The 16,126-nt window shown below is 36.3% G+C and overlaps 4 protein-coding genes and 1 long non-coding RNA gene across 9 annotated transcripts; 2 read left to right on the forward strand and 3 right to left on the reverse strand.

Moving 5' to 3' along the window:
• The first annotated feature begins 371 nt into the window (after window positions 1–371).
• Window positions 372–5,244, forward strand: LOC108215645 (NAC domain-containing protein 62). 2 transcript variants are annotated; one of them, XM_017388174.2, is made up of 6 exons: window positions 372–679; window positions 951–1,234; window positions 3,492–3,782; window positions 3,887–4,219; window positions 4,330–4,689; window positions 4,769–5,244. In XM_017388174.2, the coding sequence occupies exons 1-6, from the start codon at window positions 514–516 to the stop codon at window positions 5,027–5,029; spliced, it is 1,695 nt and encodes a 564-aa protein (XP_017243663.2). In that variant the 5' UTR covers window positions 372–513; the 3' UTR covers window positions 5,030–5,244. The 2 variants fall into 2 exon arrangements, with proteins under 2 accessions (XP_017243663.2, XP_063947221.1); XM_064091151.1 differs by having other exon boundaries at window positions 379–679; window positions 3,492–3,581.
• A 209-nt stretch (window positions 5,245–5,453) lies between these two features.
• On the reverse strand, window positions 5,454–6,934 carry LOC108217326 (RPM1 interacting protein 13). Of its 2 annotated transcripts, XM_064091153.1 has the most exons (4): window positions 6,433–6,934; window positions 6,258–6,344; window positions 5,932–6,142; window positions 5,454–5,617 (listed from the first exon to the last, which is right to left on the reverse strand). In XM_064091153.1, exons 1-3 carry the CDS (start codon window positions 6,667–6,669, stop codon window positions 5,975–5,977), a joined length of 492 nt encoding a protein of 163 aa, XP_063947223.1. In that variant the 5' UTR covers window positions 6,670–6,934; the 3' UTR covers window positions 5,454–5,617; window positions 5,932–5,974. The 2 variants fall into 2 exon arrangements, with proteins under 2 accessions (XP_063947223.1, XP_017245650.1); XM_017390161.2 differs by having other exon boundaries at window positions 5,454–6,142.
• Window positions 6,935–8,879: 1,945 nt separating this feature from the next.
• Window positions 8,880–10,891, forward strand: LOC108215577 (caffeic acid 3-O-methyltransferase). Its single transcript, XM_064091152.1, has 4 exons — window positions 8,880–9,432; window positions 9,520–9,830; window positions 9,973–10,037; window positions 10,238–10,891. Exons 1-4 carry the CDS (start codon window positions 9,008–9,010, stop codon window positions 10,532–10,534), a joined length of 1,098 nt encoding a protein of 365 aa, XP_063947222.1. The 5' UTR covers window positions 8,880–9,007; the 3' UTR covers window positions 10,535–10,891.
• On the reverse strand, window positions 10,786–11,581 carry LOC135151950 (uncharacterized). 2 transcript variants are annotated; one of them, XR_010290932.1, is made up of 2 exons: window positions 11,316–11,581; window positions 10,786–11,181 (listed from the first exon to the last, which is right to left on the reverse strand). It is a non-coding gene; the product is annotated as an uncharacterized LOC135151950 (long non-coding RNA). The 2 variants fall into 2 exon arrangements; XR_010290931.1 differs by having other exon boundaries at window positions 10,786–11,199.
• An 877-nt stretch (window positions 11,582–12,458) lies between these two features.
• Window positions 12,459–15,862, reverse strand: LOC108215885 (two-component response regulator-like APRR5). 2 transcript variants are annotated; one of them, XM_017388493.2, is made up of 8 exons: window positions 15,546–15,862; window positions 14,855–15,016; window positions 14,636–14,766; window positions 14,392–14,544; window positions 14,078–14,249; window positions 13,667–13,991; window positions 12,822–13,572; window positions 12,459–12,713 (listed from the first exon to the last, which is right to left on the reverse strand). In XM_017388493.2, exons 1-8 carry the CDS (start codon window positions 15,700–15,702, stop codon window positions 12,621–12,623), a joined length of 1,944 nt encoding a protein of 647 aa, XP_017243982.1. In that variant the 5' UTR covers window positions 15,703–15,862; the 3' UTR covers window positions 12,459–12,620. The 2 variants fall into 2 exon arrangements, with proteins under 2 accessions (XP_017243982.1, XP_017243983.1); XM_017388494.2 differs by having other exon boundaries at window positions 14,392–14,541; window positions 15,546–15,849.
• Window positions 15,863–16,126: the final 264 nt, after the last annotated feature.

Here is a 16,126-nt window from a genome sequence, read left to right on the forward strand (position 1 = left end):
TGAACATATGAAACTTGAAAGGGATAATTGGAATTTCATAAATTTTTTGAAGCGGATGGAGTTTATCTATGAACAGTACACGGTGTTTCCATCCTCTCTCTCATTTTTAACCGAAGAACCAGCTGTAAATATTACTAATCCACTTCCCAGTAACTATCTGTACCACGTGTCATCTACACATTGGCACAATGACAAATAATTCCCATCTTCCACAGTACGCGTTTGCTGTATTCCCCACACTACCCCCGCTTAATCTGCGCCACGTTTACAGTATATGGACAACAGCAGGGGTATAACTGTACTTTTAACATGTATCCGGCCCCATTCCCGGAAATTCATCCACAAATTCACACAGTATATAAACAGAGCTCAAATCCTACAATTATTATCCACCTTGTTCATCCCTTTTGTGTACAAAAAGTTAACCCGACCCGATTTGATCATACCTAGGGTTTATCCTCCACTTTCAATTGGTTCATATTCGCTCCTTACTGTTTTTTTGTTTTTTATGCTATGGCTGTTAGACCGGAGGGGAATTTGCCGGTTGGATACCGGTTCAGGCCGACCGATGAAGAGCTGATAAATCACTATCTGAGATTGAAAATCAATGGATTTCATAGTGAAGTTAGTGTGATTCGTGAGGTTGATGTTTGTAAATGCGAGCCTTGGGATTTACCTGGTATAATTTTATTTATTTATGTGTGTTTAGTGCTTTTTATGCTTAATTAGTAATTAAATTTATGTTGCGCTTGTCTTTAGGTTAAATTTGGGATTTTTATGTGTGTTATATGGTATATACTGCATGAATCAATGGAAGTTCAGCTAAAACTCAATAATTGAATGTTCTTGAGATTAAAAATAGGTTGTTTCTGTTGTGTTGAGACCGAAAAAGGTTGTTTTTTTATTGAGTTTCTATTGTTTGATAATTGATTATTTTGATTTACTTGCAGATTTGTCGCTGATACACTCAATTGATAATGAGTGGTTCTTTTTCTGCCCCAAGGATCGTAAGTATCAGAACGGGCAGCGAGCCAACAGAGCTACTGTGGCCGGGTACTGGAAAGCAACTGGAAAAGACAGGTTTATAAAGTCTGGGAAAGGGCTGAATGTGATTGGCAGGAAGAAAACACTAGTCTTCTATACGGGCCGTGCGCCCAGGGGCGAGAGGACTCATTGGGTTATTCATGAGTATTCTGCAACTGATGAAGCGCTTAGTGGTACACGTCCTGGACAGGTACACATTTGATCCCCCCCTCCCCCCAGTTTTTGCGGACTATTTTCTCGAGCAATTGTGTTTGTGTCATAGAATATTTGGGTTGGCTATATTCTTAGCATGAAATGTGTATTCTGTTTACCTTTTTCAATATATGCATATGTATGAGATCTTCGTATCTGCATTATAGTGATACCAGAAGTTATGATCTGTAAATGTAAGGTGTTGTGTGAGAGAAAATGGAGAGCTCACAATGGGTAAGTGGAACTGAGTTTTTTTTATTTGCAGAAGAAAGCTTGCCAAATTTAGTATTGAAGCCATAAATCATTACATTAAAGATGTATAGTGCAAGTACACAAACGTCGGCTGTCCCGGGGATAGAGAGTATAGTTGTGTCATGGGGTGAGGTTCAGAGGAAGGAAAGGCTGTGGAGTATCTGAGATGAACAGTTGAGGCTAGAAAGTCCTTCATATAGGAATTAATGAATTTACTGGAGACACATTATTTGAGGGGTTAATTTTGTATAGGTTTGACACATCTGGTACTGTGGGTTTGGGGGTCCAAGTGGCTGGCCGCTGGTAGTGTAGGGGGTTGGGGGCCAAGCAGAGCCGGGCCTGAGGGTGTGCAGAGTGTTCGACGGAACAGGGCCCTAAAATATCAGGGGCACATTTTTTTTATGTAGGTTTATATATATGTATAGTCAAAATGAAAAAAAATAGCTAAAAAAGTAAATTTTATTTTTAAGATTAAAAAATTGTAAATGAAAAAAAAATTAAAAAATATTATACACTTCGATAATTTTTAAATGTTATCTTAAATAAGTTATATAAATTCTAAAAAAATACTAATATCATAATCATGTTAATAGAAATAAATACTTGCATTGAAAATAATGGCATTGAAAATTGTAAAAGTTACCCTGCTCTCGAGGTAAAATTCTAATTTAACTGCTAACTTCAATGACTTCATTAAAATTCTACTTATACTATTTTTTTTCTTTCTTAATGACCATATACAATATTATATCATTAAAATAATGATTCAATCTTTAGTAACTAATTTATTTTAAATTATATTTATTTTTAATTTATACATGCATATATATATATATATATATATATATATATATATATATATATATATTAAATATGAAACAAGTAATTTAAATATAAAATGCATTGAATAATGGGTTTATATAATTTTAAAACAAGTATACCTCTAATATAAATTAAAATTGTTAAAGTTGCTGAAATCATACTTGAGGTCAACAATGTCGCAGGAGAGATTGAATGGATTAGCACCGTTATCCATAGAAAATAGTTTGCTAGAGAATGTAGATTATAAAAATATTATTAGTGATTTTGCTTCAAAAAATGCTAGAAGAACAATTTTCAGATAATTTTATATTATCTATGTACTCTTTTTATTTCTCAACAATTTTCAGTTAATTTTTGTAATATGAAAAAAATATTTTATGCACTTTAATTGTGATATGATTTTTACAGTTTTGTGTCAATTTTTATTCTTTCATGTACTTATATTTTTAGACTATTAGAGCAGTATTAGGGCACACTTTTTACATTTTGCACAGGGCACAATAAATCTCAGGCACGGCCCTGGGGCCAAGTTCTACAAAGTTTCCTTTGTTATCTTCTTTAAGCCCTTTTACTCTTCTGTTATTGTACTACATGTTTGTTATTTCCTGTTCTTGCCTGTTTGTTATTGTTTAATCTTTTCCTCCTTGTGCTGTTATGTATCTGGTGTTTATTGTATATGCATTCTGTTCTATTTCTATTATTGCATTGACAAACCATCTCCACTCCTAGGAGTGGTGTTCAGTTCCGTGTAAATCTTATACCCCCTAAATGTAAAGGGCGTGTTTAAACTGGTTCAATTTGATATTGGAATTTGAAGAATTAGCTTTATGGGTTTGCTCAGTTGGTAAGCCCAAGGTTCGACTCTCTCGTGAGATGCTTGGCACCCTTTCCTTTAGTAGTTGAGTCTGGATTTACCCGGTTATGGGTGGGGCAGCTCATAACCCGAGGATTGAAGCTCTGGAAATGTGTGGTAGTTCCTCAAAAAAAAAATTGAAGAAATAACAACTACTCCCACTGTTGTCTGAAATATGTGGATAAATGTATTAATTTAATTGAGTGTTTACTTCAAACTTTTCTACACAGTATAACTTTCTTTTTAAGTTGTTTTATGTTTCTTAGAGCATGGTTCTATGTTTTGAGATCTTAATATCCTTCTTGATATATCTAATTTCCTGATGCAGAGTCCTTACGTCCTGTGCCGTCTTTTTAAGAAGCATGATGGGAAGCAGGACGAGATGAGTGAAAGCTTAAATTGTGAAGAAGTTGAACAGGTCGTTCTATCTCCTACTGTATTTAAACCCTCCCATGAAGATGCCTTGTCAGAACAAGAAACCCAGTTGTTGAGCAGACAGCCTGATGGTTATGAAACTAATCATGAAACCCCATCAACAATTGACCAGTACAGCTTTCAAGGCAATACCTGTATTAGTGAGGAAGCTGATGGTCAATTGTTAGACATGACGTCTATCCAGGTAAAATAGACAAAACTGCTCTCCTCTTAGAGCAATAATGAACTAATGAAGCCATGTGTTTTTTGGATACTTGTACTTATATGTGTGTGTGTTATACAATGCAGCCCAATCCAGACCCGGAAAATGCCTTTGGTGATTTCAGTGAAGTGCCAGATCATGATTCGAAAATCTTTTCCCCGTGTCATATGCAAATGATGGAAGACTATTATCACAACTCTACAGTCTTGGGAAATGACAACAATGAGGATATAGATATTGCATCGTTCCTGGATTCAATTCTGGCGACTTCTGATGATTGTTCATATGAAGATTCTGCCAGTCACCCTATTCCTGCTATTGGCAATGAGAGCCCGAAGTACATTGGTTCAATAGATGGGAGCTTTGTCAAGGGTAGCGGATCTGGCAGTGAATCAGATATGGAACTATTGCATGGCCAGGTATCAAAAATAATATATTAATCATTCATCAGCTGGTTTGACTTGTTAATTGTGTAACTTTCTCATTTTTGTTTTGGATATACCATTTTATTTTTCGTTGGGAAATCCAGCTTGATTCAGGAGGATATCTTCAGGATGGATTTCTCATGGAGGCTCAGCAAAATATACCTTCCACGATGATGTTAAGATCTACGATAGGTTTGGCAGCTCCTGAAGTTAGAAACGAAGAAGCACAAAGGAATATGCAACTCATGCAAAATAGAGCGGATGTTTCGTCTACTGATGTTTCTACTAGTAATGGAATCAAAATAAGGTCTCGCCAACCAAAAATTGTTCAACAGAGTGCCCAGAATGTCATGGCTCATGGAACTGCCCCAAGAAGAATCCGTTTGCTGATGAACCCTCAAGTTGGATCAAATTATGGCAGCCTTACAGATGAAAATGCTGAAGCAGAACTTCCGCTTATTGAGGTAAGATATCTTACGAGTCAAATAGCCAATTTTTATATTTTGTGCGTGATTCTGATTTCCATTTTATTAAAACGTGCAGGAGAAAGATGCCAAGGACCAGCAAACTTCTGCTGATGATGTTGCTCCAGATGCTGTTTCTTCAACAGGTGAGACTGCAAAGGATCACGATCAGGATGAACAAGATTCTCAAGAATCAAGTTTTAATGTATTTTCAAAGGCTTCCTTCATGTTCTCAAAGGCTCCTCCTTTTCTGAGCTCCATATCCTCGGCACTGCATATATTTCTTGTTTTGGGAGTGGTACTAGTAGCTGTCGCCTTTTGTGGCTGCTTTATGTCATGAGGTATCTCTATCTGGGCAACTCTTTATGCTAGTAATTTTGCTCTGTTCTAATGTCTAATTATTTTGCTTAGTGTCATATGACTAAGAAGAGAAACACCACTGTTGGAATCTATTTGCTGTGCCTGTACTACTGATAAGTAGGTCTAGCATAGTTCAGGGAAATTGTAATCAGCTTAGTCTGTTATATAATCATAATGACAATTTTGTTTTGTTTATACTTTTATGTAAGATCTCTCATGAGTAACTGAAAGCTATTAAACCCTCAACTTTAGATTGACCCAAGTCCATGGTTCAACTTACAATCACTTGAGCTCTCCAGCCTCCGAGAATCAGATTGAATTAAGATCGGTATTACTTCAATAAATTTAGTGCAAGCTAACAGTAATAGTACAAAGAATTGTACAAAGAAAAAACAGAGGCTCTAGGTCAATTGATAATCCGAAATATTATATCTATAATATTCAAAATGGGACTGATATGCCATATTGATGATTACATCTCAGTGCATAGGGGCAAAAGAAACCCTAATTTGATGATAAGAACTCATCCTGCAAATCATATCTAGATTCCAATTCCCAACCCATATATCTAATGTTGTGTTTGGTTGGGGAGAATGGAATGGAATGGAATGCAGTGAGTAAAAAATACTTGAAATGAATAGAGATAGGAAGAAAGTTTTGAAAAAAAATTGAGGGAGTGCAAAATTGCTATGATGATATTTGAGAAGAAATTGAGGATGAGAAAGAATGGAGCATTCCATCTCAAATTGAAGGTGTAATATTTAGCACATGATGTAAGGAATGGAATGAAGGAAAGAATAAAATTTCTTAACAATTGTTCATAATATAGTTTATTTTTTCATTCCATTCCTTCCGAAATCATTCACCCCAACCAAACACAACATAAAATTAACAGTAATATGAACTACTCAAGCTGCTAAATTGATTATATACTCAATCCGTTAGCTTTAAGGACCGCTTGCATCAATATTTGCAACCGTTTTGCAGCTCTCCTCTGCAACTTCCCAGCTTCATTATCTACAACATGACAATGCCCGTTGGATCCGGTCCACATCACGCAAGGAGCCGCTGTATCGCAGACGAAACAGTAGCACTGCAACCAGGCAAATCACAGAACAAAACACAACTTCAAACACAAGATGAATAACAATGTACACAACAATTCTGGAAAAATTAAGAATGATCAAGAAGTGGTTAAAGCGGATTACGAATCGACAGCAGCTTTCGTGGCTGGTCTTATTGAACGGATACTTGGCGCAATTATGCCTCGAATGAGGAAAATCTCTGCAAGCCACCTGCATATTCAGAAAACACATTCAATTATCAAAACCTTGATCCTGATTCACCAATCGCGATCAAGATGATATTGAAAAGCATAAAAACCTGGCCTTTTTCTGCAACAACAGAGATTTCAGCATCATTGTTGTTGGAAACATGGGTTTTACGAAGAGACTCATCGGGGTTGAAATCAAGAATGAAACAATCTTCTTTCTTTTCGATCTCCTTCAGGCTGGCTCTGTTTTTCAAACAGAGAATTGATCTTAGTGGTGTGCTCTGTTTCTTCTTCACACTCGGTTTGGTTTTCGAATTATCGGATTTTTTGCAGATGCTCGATTTCATTGTGTATGATATGAGAATCTGATCAAGCTCGGAGACGAAATTGTTCTAAGGACTAGAAAGAGATGATGGGAGTAGCAACGGGTCTATTACAATTCAAAATTTTAAAACAGGAAAGTTCACTCTCAGTCGAGCTAAACCATACAACAAATCTTTGGGCCGAATATGGGCTTTCTTTCATCAACTTAGTTTTCTCATCTTGGGCTAGTTTTTTTAGAAGAGCTGGCCTGGTGGCTGGTTTATTTTTCTTGGCTAATTAACGGTCATAAATCAGTCTGAACTAATCGGTTAAATTATCTAATTAATCAAATTATCAATTTGGAATTTATCAAAACTTTAATCAATAAATTGAAAACTTGTAATAGATCAGAATATGATCATGAATTGCCAAAATATTTTTAAAGATTAATCAGAAACTAATTAGAAATATTTTAAAATTTATTGGGGTTCTTGATCACGGTTATATGATACCATAAAATATTCAAAACTTAAAAAAATAATATTAACTTAAATTAAATTACTAAAGTAATTCATAGGTAGAGGTGGGAAGATATAATTGGACTGCAACCGGGGTTTGATGATCTTGTGGAATGATAATCGAGAAAACAAATGGCACACGCAAAAGATTGCGAGAAGCGTAGCAGCACAAGCTTGTAATAAATAGATGGGAGAATAAATAATTGAGATGAATTTGGAAGATAGTAGTAGGTGGATTTCACTATAAACAACATGCATCGATGTTGATAGGGATTAAGGAATCAGACAGAAGAGCAGATTTGTCAAATTCGCCGGACTATTACCATCACGCTTAGTTTTAATATTTCACGGCTTGATTTCTCTAATCAAAAGATTAGTATTCTGTTAATTATATTTCTACATTCGCTGAAATATTAGAAATTTGTCAAATAAGTAGTAGTTCATAAACTCGCTCCAACCCTTTTTTTTTGACAAACAAATTATTTTATTAAGACGAAACGCTTAACAAGATTTTGAAATTCAGCCGGAACGAATTTCTGAACTATAAACTACAATCTGATTGTGAAACAAAGAGCGAACTAAATAAATAGCCGTTTTAATTTGAGATCACATAAAATAATTGTATCTTTAAAGTAATTTAACCTATCTTAATTATGAAACTAGTAGCGCCGCACGTATGTCACCCTATGTTGAGTACCACCAGTTAAATCAATTGATATCAGAGCATCTCTATGAACAAATTTTTGTTATAAAAAGTGAGCTCTCCTTGTATCCACTATCTTCCCAGAATTCCGAAATCAATACAAGTCTTGCACGTCTTCAATCTCGCTCCAACCTAACTCCATTGAATCGATTGCAGTCGAGTGATTACTACACTTCACCATTTCACCACCTATAACTTAGACTTTAGGCAACACGGATCGGATGATATGTATGGTATCATCCAACGTACAACTTAGTCGGATTGAACTTATTCATATTGTCTGGACAACAGATTTATAAATCAACTTCTTGCTCATAAATTTTAATATGTTCTAATTTGAGAAATTTAGAATCCCAACTTATTTTAATTATTTAAATAACTTTAGAGAAAAGTACATGATCAATTTAAAAAATTAATTTTAATATATTATTATTACTATTATTATTACACTAATACTTACTATATAATAAGTTATAAATTATCAAAATTTTATCCGACATATAAATCAAGGATTAATTTTTACTCATAACTAACTTTTTTTAAGCTAAATCAGATAATCCGGATTTTTCGATATCCTTGACAAACTGTGAAGTACCAATTATTTTTGTTGACGAAATTCATGTGTACATACGATATCATATCAGAACTCGGTTCATCATTATTTAATGAGTAAAATTAAATCTCTCAAATTTGTCTCAATTTATATTTTCATACAAATAATTAATTTTAATTGAGCGATTACCTTTTTTCATATAACAATTGATAATACTTAGATGATTTATATGAATAGAGGGATTCAACGTGAATGAATACAATCATATATTACTCACCTTGGGGAAAAAATTAGGAATAATTATTGTATATACCTTCCATTTTCCTTATCTAATTATGCGAAATTCATGATAAAAAGTTAAATAATAATTATAGAAAAGCATTTTGTTGTTGGTGTGGATGCAAGTTTAAGCCCATTTGTGCTGACCACAACCATATACAGAGATAAATAAATTAATTGACAAGAACACATGTCTAGTACAACTTTGAGTAGGTGAACAAAAAGCCTGATAAATACTCACACTCCCCTGCTATCCAAGCACTCAATATCTCCCATTCATTCTCCTTGTCATCTTCTCTTGATTCACATTCTTCAACAATTCTCTAAACATGAACACAACCACAGAGCTGATCCCACCAACACTACAACCAAATGATGAGGAAGAAGAGGCTTGCATGTTTGCCATGCAATTAGCCAGTGCTTCTGTTCTGCCCATGGTTCTCAAATCAGCCATTGAGCTCAACCTTCTTGAGTCCATTGCTAAAGCTGGTCCAGGTGCTTATGTCTCGCCTTCCGAGCTTGCGGCTGGCCTGCCTTCCAGCCAGCCTGACACTCCTGTCATGCTGGACCGCATCCTCAGGCTCCTGGCCAGCTACTCTGTTCTCAAGTGTAAGCTTAAAGAACTGCCTCAGGGCCGGGTTGAGAGGCTTTATGGATTGGCTCCTGTGTGCAAGTTCTTGACTAAAAACAGTGATGGCGTGTCGATGGCTCCACTTTTGCTGATGAACCAGGATAAAATCCTTATGGAGAGCTGGTATGGCCTAATTTGAACCGAATTTAGCCATTTCAATATTGTTATTGAGGTCTAAATTTAATATTGGTGGGAATGAATTGTGTGTAGGTATCACTTGAAAGACGCGGTTCTTGATGGTGGAATACCTTTTAACAAGGCATATGGAATGACCGCGTTTGAGTACCATGGCAAAGACCCTAGATTTAACAAAGTCTTTAACCAGGGAATGTCTAATCATTCCACTATTACTATGAAGAAAATCCTCGAAACATACAATGGTTTTGCCGGGCTCAAAACTCTGGTGGATGTTGGTGGAGGCACTGGAGCCACCCTCAATATGATCATCTCTAAATATCCTAATCTTAAAGGGATTAACTTTGATCTCCCCCACGTCGTTGAAGATGCTCCATCTTATCCTGGTAAGCAATTTCAGTGTTGCTGGACACATTATGTGCCATGTTTAAATATCTTTAAGTTCTCAAAATCATTTTTTGTGACATACTATAACTTTAATTTGAAGTTGTCTGGATTATTTTGGTTTGATTTGATTTGCTTATGTAGGTGTGGAGCATGTTGGAGGTGACATGTTTGTTAGTGTGCCGAAAGGGGATGCTATTTTCATGAAGGTCTGTTTGAATTTCTATGATCTCATTTGAGCTTCCACATATTGAATCAGTATTATTAGGCCAGTGTCCCATGAAAGGGACTCTTGACAGATCACATTTCTAGAACACTTGGAATTTTCAGATTTACAGTTTAGACTTTATGTACAGGATGTAACTTAATAATGGTAGCTGTTGACTCAATCAAATTCTATAATGTGCAGTGGATATGTCACGATTGGAGCGATGCACATTGTCTGGCGTTCTTAAAGAACTGCTACAAGGCACTTCCAAGTAATGGAAAGGTGATACTAGCAGAATGCGTTCTTCCAGAGGCTCCAGACTCCAAGCTTACAACCAAGAATGTGATTCACATAGATGTTATAATGCTTGCGCATAATCCTGGTGGAAAAGAAAGAACTGAGAAAGATTTCGAGGCCTTGGGAAAAGAGGCTGGTTTCAGAAGCTTTAACTTGGCCTGCTGTGCTTATAATACTTGGATTATCGAATATTACAAATAGAAGAAAATCCTTGGGGGGGGGGGGGGGGGGGGGGTTGGCTTCTGCTTAATGTTTGAATTTATTGTCAAATTTGAGGGATATATGTGAAATAAAGTTTCAATGGAATATCAGCAAGTACTATAATGCTGCAGATGTTGTGGGTTATCTGAGCCCAAAATTGAATCTGAGCCCTTGGAATATAAATCCAACGGCCCCCGTACAGTGTGTTAGATAACCCTTATCTAACAACCGGTTGTCAAGGAACAGGACCCTTTTGTTTATTCCTCTTTTATACACCAGATTGCAACTATTGAACATTGTATCTGTTTATGAGTTTAATCTCAACAGTTTGCTATAATAGAGTTTGCTTTTTATTCATTGATTTGCTATATGTCTATGTTAATACGTTAATAAACTCCATAAGCTCTACAAATAGAGATTGAAAGGTACCTTGCAAAGAGATGAATGGATTCCTCATTTCCTATTTTCATTCTGTTTCTTCATTCAATCCCCCTTTTCTTTCATTAAGCTTTGGAATCACCATGTCACACCAGTCATACCATTAGTATTGCTCCTTTTACCAATTTGAGCCCCTGCAGGACAATAGTAGTCGTAATTTTTCTTCAAGACAGCCACTCAGATATCCGGTTTGAAAACAAGGTCTGCATCTAAAATGCAAGCCGGAACTGAGAAAGGGGAAGGGCTTGCAAGGAGTTGATATTAGAGTAACAGATAAATTATTTGCTAATTTGTAAATTTGATCTATAGCTAATCTGTCAAACCATAGTGGAACACTCAGTACCTTGCTTAGAACTAAGTGGACCTGATGGTATAGGCGGAACTAAGGCCAGACAGCAACACACTTCATGTTGACTCCCAATTTGCTTCTGGTGAATCTTGAATTCTCCTCATCTATATGACTATATGGATCATGTTTTTGTATAGTTCAATCAACTTAGGTGTAAGTTTTAGCACCTGAATGAAATTTTCCCAGTAAAAGTTTGCGGATAAGCTTTTGAATTTCATGTGTTTGCAACTTCTTGTCCTCTGAACAGAACAAAGGTAAGAGCAACTCCAGCAGCTTCTCTATTTGGAGTCTTAAACCAAAATATAAGGAATATGGGAAAATAATCCACTCCAACAGTATCCTAGTGATTCCCTAAATCACTAAGAGCATCTCCAGCAGCATCTTAGCCCATTCCTTAAATATAATATAAAATATTGGATCCTAGTGACTTAAGATAATAATAGCTATTCTCACCTCCAACAATATTCCTTATATTCATTCCTTATATACTATTTTATTATTAAAAGTTACCATTATTGCAATAGGTGAAGAGAGAGAACATGTTTGTATTCAAAATTTATTATAAAATAAGATTTAGGAGAGGAGAGAGGTTATCTAAAGATAAGGCATGGCTAGTGGATCTTAGTGATTTAGGGAATCACTAGGATACTGTTGGAGTGGATTATTTTCCCATATTCCTTATATTTTGGTTTAAGACTCCAAATAGAGAAGCTGCTGGAGTTGCTCTAAGATCCACTAGCCATGCCTTATCTTTAGGTAACCTCTCTCCTCTCCTAAATCTTATTTTATAATAAATTTTGAATACAAACATGTTCTCTCTCTTCACCTATTGCAATAATGGTAAATTTTAATAATAAAATAGTATATAAGGAATGAATATAAGGAATATTGTTGGAGGTGAGAATAGCTATTATTATCTTAAGCCACTAAGATCCAATATTTTATATTATATTTAAGGAATAGGCTAAGATGCTGCTGGAGATGCTCTAAATGAGCTTTGTACTGATGTCAGATCCAGTTCAAATTTAATTTATAGCAACTGTATTTTGACTTAAAAAATGGGTTCTCCATATATCAATAGGGAAATCCTCTATAATAAACAAGGTGTAGTGTAGTGTAGTGTAGTGCAACGCATGATAAGTATACATGGCTGTATTACAATTTACAACTATCTACCATAGTTATATCTGTGACAAAAGTAATAGGTGTCAGCGCCTTCCGAAGCATTAAGGCTAAAAAAAACTGTAAGTTCCTAACTAATGGTTGAGGAGTGGTCGATGTCAATGTCATTATCAGATTCTATTGCTTGATGCCTGTCTGCAGCTGACGAACAAACTGCCCTTTCACTCGAGGGCGCTGCTCTGCAAGTTTTTTCCGGCTTTCATACCTCACCTGAATTGCAAATTACAAGTTTAGAGGAGTGTACTGGATGAACCTGCTTTCATATATATGCAATTGCAAAATATCAAGAAGCACTAATCTATTGTAAGGAGTGTATACCTTCTTTTCAAAGCATCTATCTTTTCGTTTCAAGCGGAATTTAGCTAAAGCAACTTCTCTTTGCATAGAACGATGAACACTTCCCTCCTGAGTAAGGGTAGCTTCATTTCCAGACTCTGGGCCAAAATTCATGTTTGGTACTGAATTAGCATTGCCAATGTTTCCGCTGTTTATGCTATTAAAACGCTTTAAAGTGCTGTTACAGAAGCTGCTACTCCCACTCTGATCAGTAGCTGAAGAAAAGTGTCCTTGATCTTCTGAATGATCTGGTTTATGACCTTGCTTATGCTCCATTTGATCAGAGGAGGCCTTGTGCAGGTTTTCGTCGATCACATTGCATAGCTGTGGAGAGCTTCTGGTTTGAGGATCAAATGGATACCCTTGAAAGGCGGGATCCTGGTTTATGTATGAATTTGGATTCTGCAATTGTGGGCGTCTCCATTGAGTACTAAACAGAGGAAGCATTGCAGAACTCTGGGCATTGGATAGACTCTCATGATTTGCACCTCTTGCTGGAACTTGAATTACTTTATGCTGAGGGCAGGGAAATTGAATTTCAGCTTGTCTAACTTGACCGCTAGTCCTAGATAAAATATTGATATCAGAACCTACTGCAGGTGCTAGAGTATCAGAGGTATGATCCAAGGCTTGATTTGACTTCTGTTTATCACAACTGGTCTCATAACCTTTCCGTTGATTAGAAATGCTTGCAGATGCTGTGTGTAGGGGCTGTATCGGTCTGCTTACATACCTGCATTGAAGATTCAGATCAAATGTTAAAATGAAGGATTTAGATATTATAAGATGATTTAGTACCTGCAAGATAATCAGATGAAGAAACTCACCGTGAAAAGGCTGAGGCGTCTGATTGTTTTAACCTATGCCCATCATCTAAAACTTGATTCACTGAGCCACTGGGGTGGGAAGATCTCAAGGTAAGGTCCAACAATGAGGACGAATCAACCTTGTTTGTGCCACAGGTGGCACCTAAGCTTCTGTAACTAAGTTTAGGGTAGTTTTCAAATGCTCCAATCAAATCAATGGCTTCCCTAGAAGGGTTGCAGGGAACATTGTTCTTATCAAAAGCTTCAGAACTAACATTAGCACGATCCCATTGGCCGTCAGCAGCCACATTGTCTTTCGAAGAGGTCAATGGAACTGCTAGTGATCCTAAATTATTCGATGAATATAAATGTCAGGAATTATATATATTTAGCTAAAGAAGATGCTAGATACATAAATATTTAAAATTTTACCAGAAGCTTCACCGTCAGGCATCCCTATCTGCGCACTTTCTTTGACACACTGGTCATACTTCTGCCTCTTTATACCACTTAACAAAAAATTGTGCTGGTTTTGTTGTGTGAGGTCCTGCTTATATCCCAAGTTTGCTTCTTCAGCTTGTAAATCTGGTTTTGCGCATGAGCTCTGTACAAGTAAAAGGATTATTAGTTTCGGATTTGGGTTATGAATATAACATTTTTAAAATGCTAATCAGAAAGCAAACGTGCCCATAGGCGTACTTAATCTTTGTAATGCATTGTACATCTTTGCCAGAAAGATACACTACCTGAGCATCACTTCCTTTCTCTATGCATTCACGATCTCTCTTGATGCACGCCTCATAACCACTTGAATGATTACTAGGAGCATTGTTCTCAGCTGTGGCCTCGACTTTGTGTTGTGCATCACTTGTAGCTTGGGGAGTTTCACTAGCAGACTGCTAAACAAGGAACAAATCGATGTCAATCAAAATGTTCAAAAGAAAAGAAATCAAGCCAACACATATATACAAGATCAATGATGAAGCTTACAGCTTGTCTTCTCCAAACATGCTGCCACAAGTTCTTAAGCTCATTTTTCCTCAGGGGCTTGACAAGAAAGTCAGCAGCGCCTCTCAGCATGCACTTATAGACCGTGTTAACTGAATCCTGAGCAGACATCACTGCATACCAGTAAACAAATGTTAGAATGAGTAAAGCAATGCAAGGCGGTAACCATGTAATTTGGGCGTGAGTCAAGTCATATCTTACTTATTACAGGAATATTTTTACAGACATCATGCTCTGCAACTAAAGTAAGCAGAGCAAATCCAGACACAGATGGCAACTCCACTTCTGTCAATATAAGATCGATGCTTTGTGGCCTTCCCTTCAGTATCTCCCATGCTTTTAGGCCATCGGCAACAGCAGCAACTACAATAGCAATAAAAGAGCCACTGTTTTTAGTACCCATTTTCAGAATCTACAGACAGTTATAAGTCTCTGATGTCTGTTCAGCTTTAAAATGTAAAACTGATCACTATTCTAAAAGGGATACCAAAAAACCAAACTGAACACCCAATTTTGCTTTGTAAGACCTAGTTCAACATAATTGTGAGCTTAAATAGATGATTAACAATATTGAATTTGAAACCCGATCTTCAGAACCAGCTAAAATTAGCATCGAATTTTATTTTAAGACATGTTCACAAACATTTAATTGTGTCTTGTAATTCACAATCATCCCAAACTATTTTTTCTGGCAAATTAGGTATAACACTAACATAATATCTTCCCCAAAGATATTTCCTGATCAATTCAAATAATCCAAATTACAGCCGCAAATCCCTCAAATTCTACCACATAAATCTAATAAAACAAACACGAATTAAAGGTTTAGCCTAGCGGATAATCCTAATCCATAATTACCGAAACTCGAGAAACATAGCACAGAAGTTTGTACCTTTGTAATTGCATTTCCGCAAAAGCGCCGTGATAATCTGGCGAGTACAATCATCCGATTCAACCAACAAAACCCTCATCACCATTTTTGGCAAGAATTTCTCCCATCTCACAACCCCATCATTCTTCGCCTCATTCGCCATTCTTTCACTACTCATCTCCTCTTCACAAAATCCACTTAATTCACACGATAAAACAGAGCAACATATATGATAAACAGAGAAACAGAGATACAAAGATATTTTGCTTTGTGTATATCTTGGAGAACACAACACTACAAAACACAAGACCCAAGTTGAAGATGTAAATATGAAGCAAAGAAGACCAAGTAACCAACTTTTTAATAAAATCAATATCTCGAATGTGGGGACGCCACGTGTACTTCACGAGAGCCTCAAATCAAACGGTTGATATTGAAAATATCCTTTGGGAAAGATAGAATTAATGGCCCTTATTTGCCATGTCAACAGTATTCTGATCGAAAAGTAAAGCACACAGTTTTGATTGGCTGCTGTTCGGTGCTTAGATTTTTTAAATTAATATTCGGGTTAGATATTTTCTGGTTAGCAGATGCGTGGGGTC

Source organism: Daucus carota, chromosome 4, assembly GCF_001625215.2.
Source record: "Daucus carota subsp. sativus chromosome 4, DH1 v3.0, whole genome shotgun sequence".
Taxonomy (NCBI): Eukaryota; Viridiplantae; Streptophyta; class Magnoliopsida; order Apiales; family Apiaceae; genus Daucus; species Daucus carota.

Coding starts and splice junctions, on each gene's coding strand:
- LOC108215885 (XM_017388493.2), bottom strand. CDS start 15,702: ATGAGTAGTGAAAGAATGGCGAATGAGGCGAAGAATGATGGGGTTGTG. Junction 13,573..13,666: donor GACGCCTCAGCCTTTTCACG/GTGAGTTTCTTC, acceptor TCTTCAATGCAG/GTATGTAAGCAGACCGATAC. Junction 12,714..12,821: donor ATAGATGCTTTGAAAAGAAG/GTATACACTCCT, acceptor TTTGCAATTCAG/GTGAGGTATGAAAGCCGGAA.
- LOC108215645 (XM_017388174.2), top strand. CDS start 514: ATGGCTGTTAGACCGGAGGGGAATTTGCCGGTTGGATACCGGTTCAGG. Junction 680..950: donor CGAGCCTTGGGATTTACCTG/GTATAATTTTAT, acceptor ATTTACTTGCAG/ATTTGTCGCTGATACACTCA. Junction 1,235..3,491: donor GTGGTACACGTCCTGGACAG/GTACACATTTGA, acceptor TTCCTGATGCAG/AGTCCTTACGTCCTGTGCCG.
- LOC108217326 (XM_064091153.1), bottom strand. CDS start 6,669: ATGAAATCGAGCATCTGCAAAAAATCCGATAATTCGAAAACCAAACCG. Junction 6,345..6,432: donor TTGTTGCAGAAAAAGGCCAG/GTTTTTATGCTT, acceptor CTGAATATGCAG/GTGGCTTGCAGAGATTTTCC. Junction 6,143..6,257: donor ACGAAAGCTGCTGTCGATTC/GTAATCCGCTTT, acceptor GCCTGGTTGCAG/TGCTACTGTTTCGTCTGCGA.
- LOC108215577 (XM_064091152.1), top strand. CDS start 9,008: ATGAACACAACCACAGAGCTGATCCCACCAACACTACAACCAAATGAT. Junction 9,433..9,519: donor AAAATCCTTATGGAGAGCTG/GTATGGCCTAAT, acceptor AATTGTGTGTAG/GTATCACTTGAAAGACGCGG. Junction 9,831..9,972: donor AGATGCTCCATCTTATCCTG/GTAAGCAATTTC, acceptor TTGCTTATGTAG/GTGTGGAGCATGTTGGAGGT.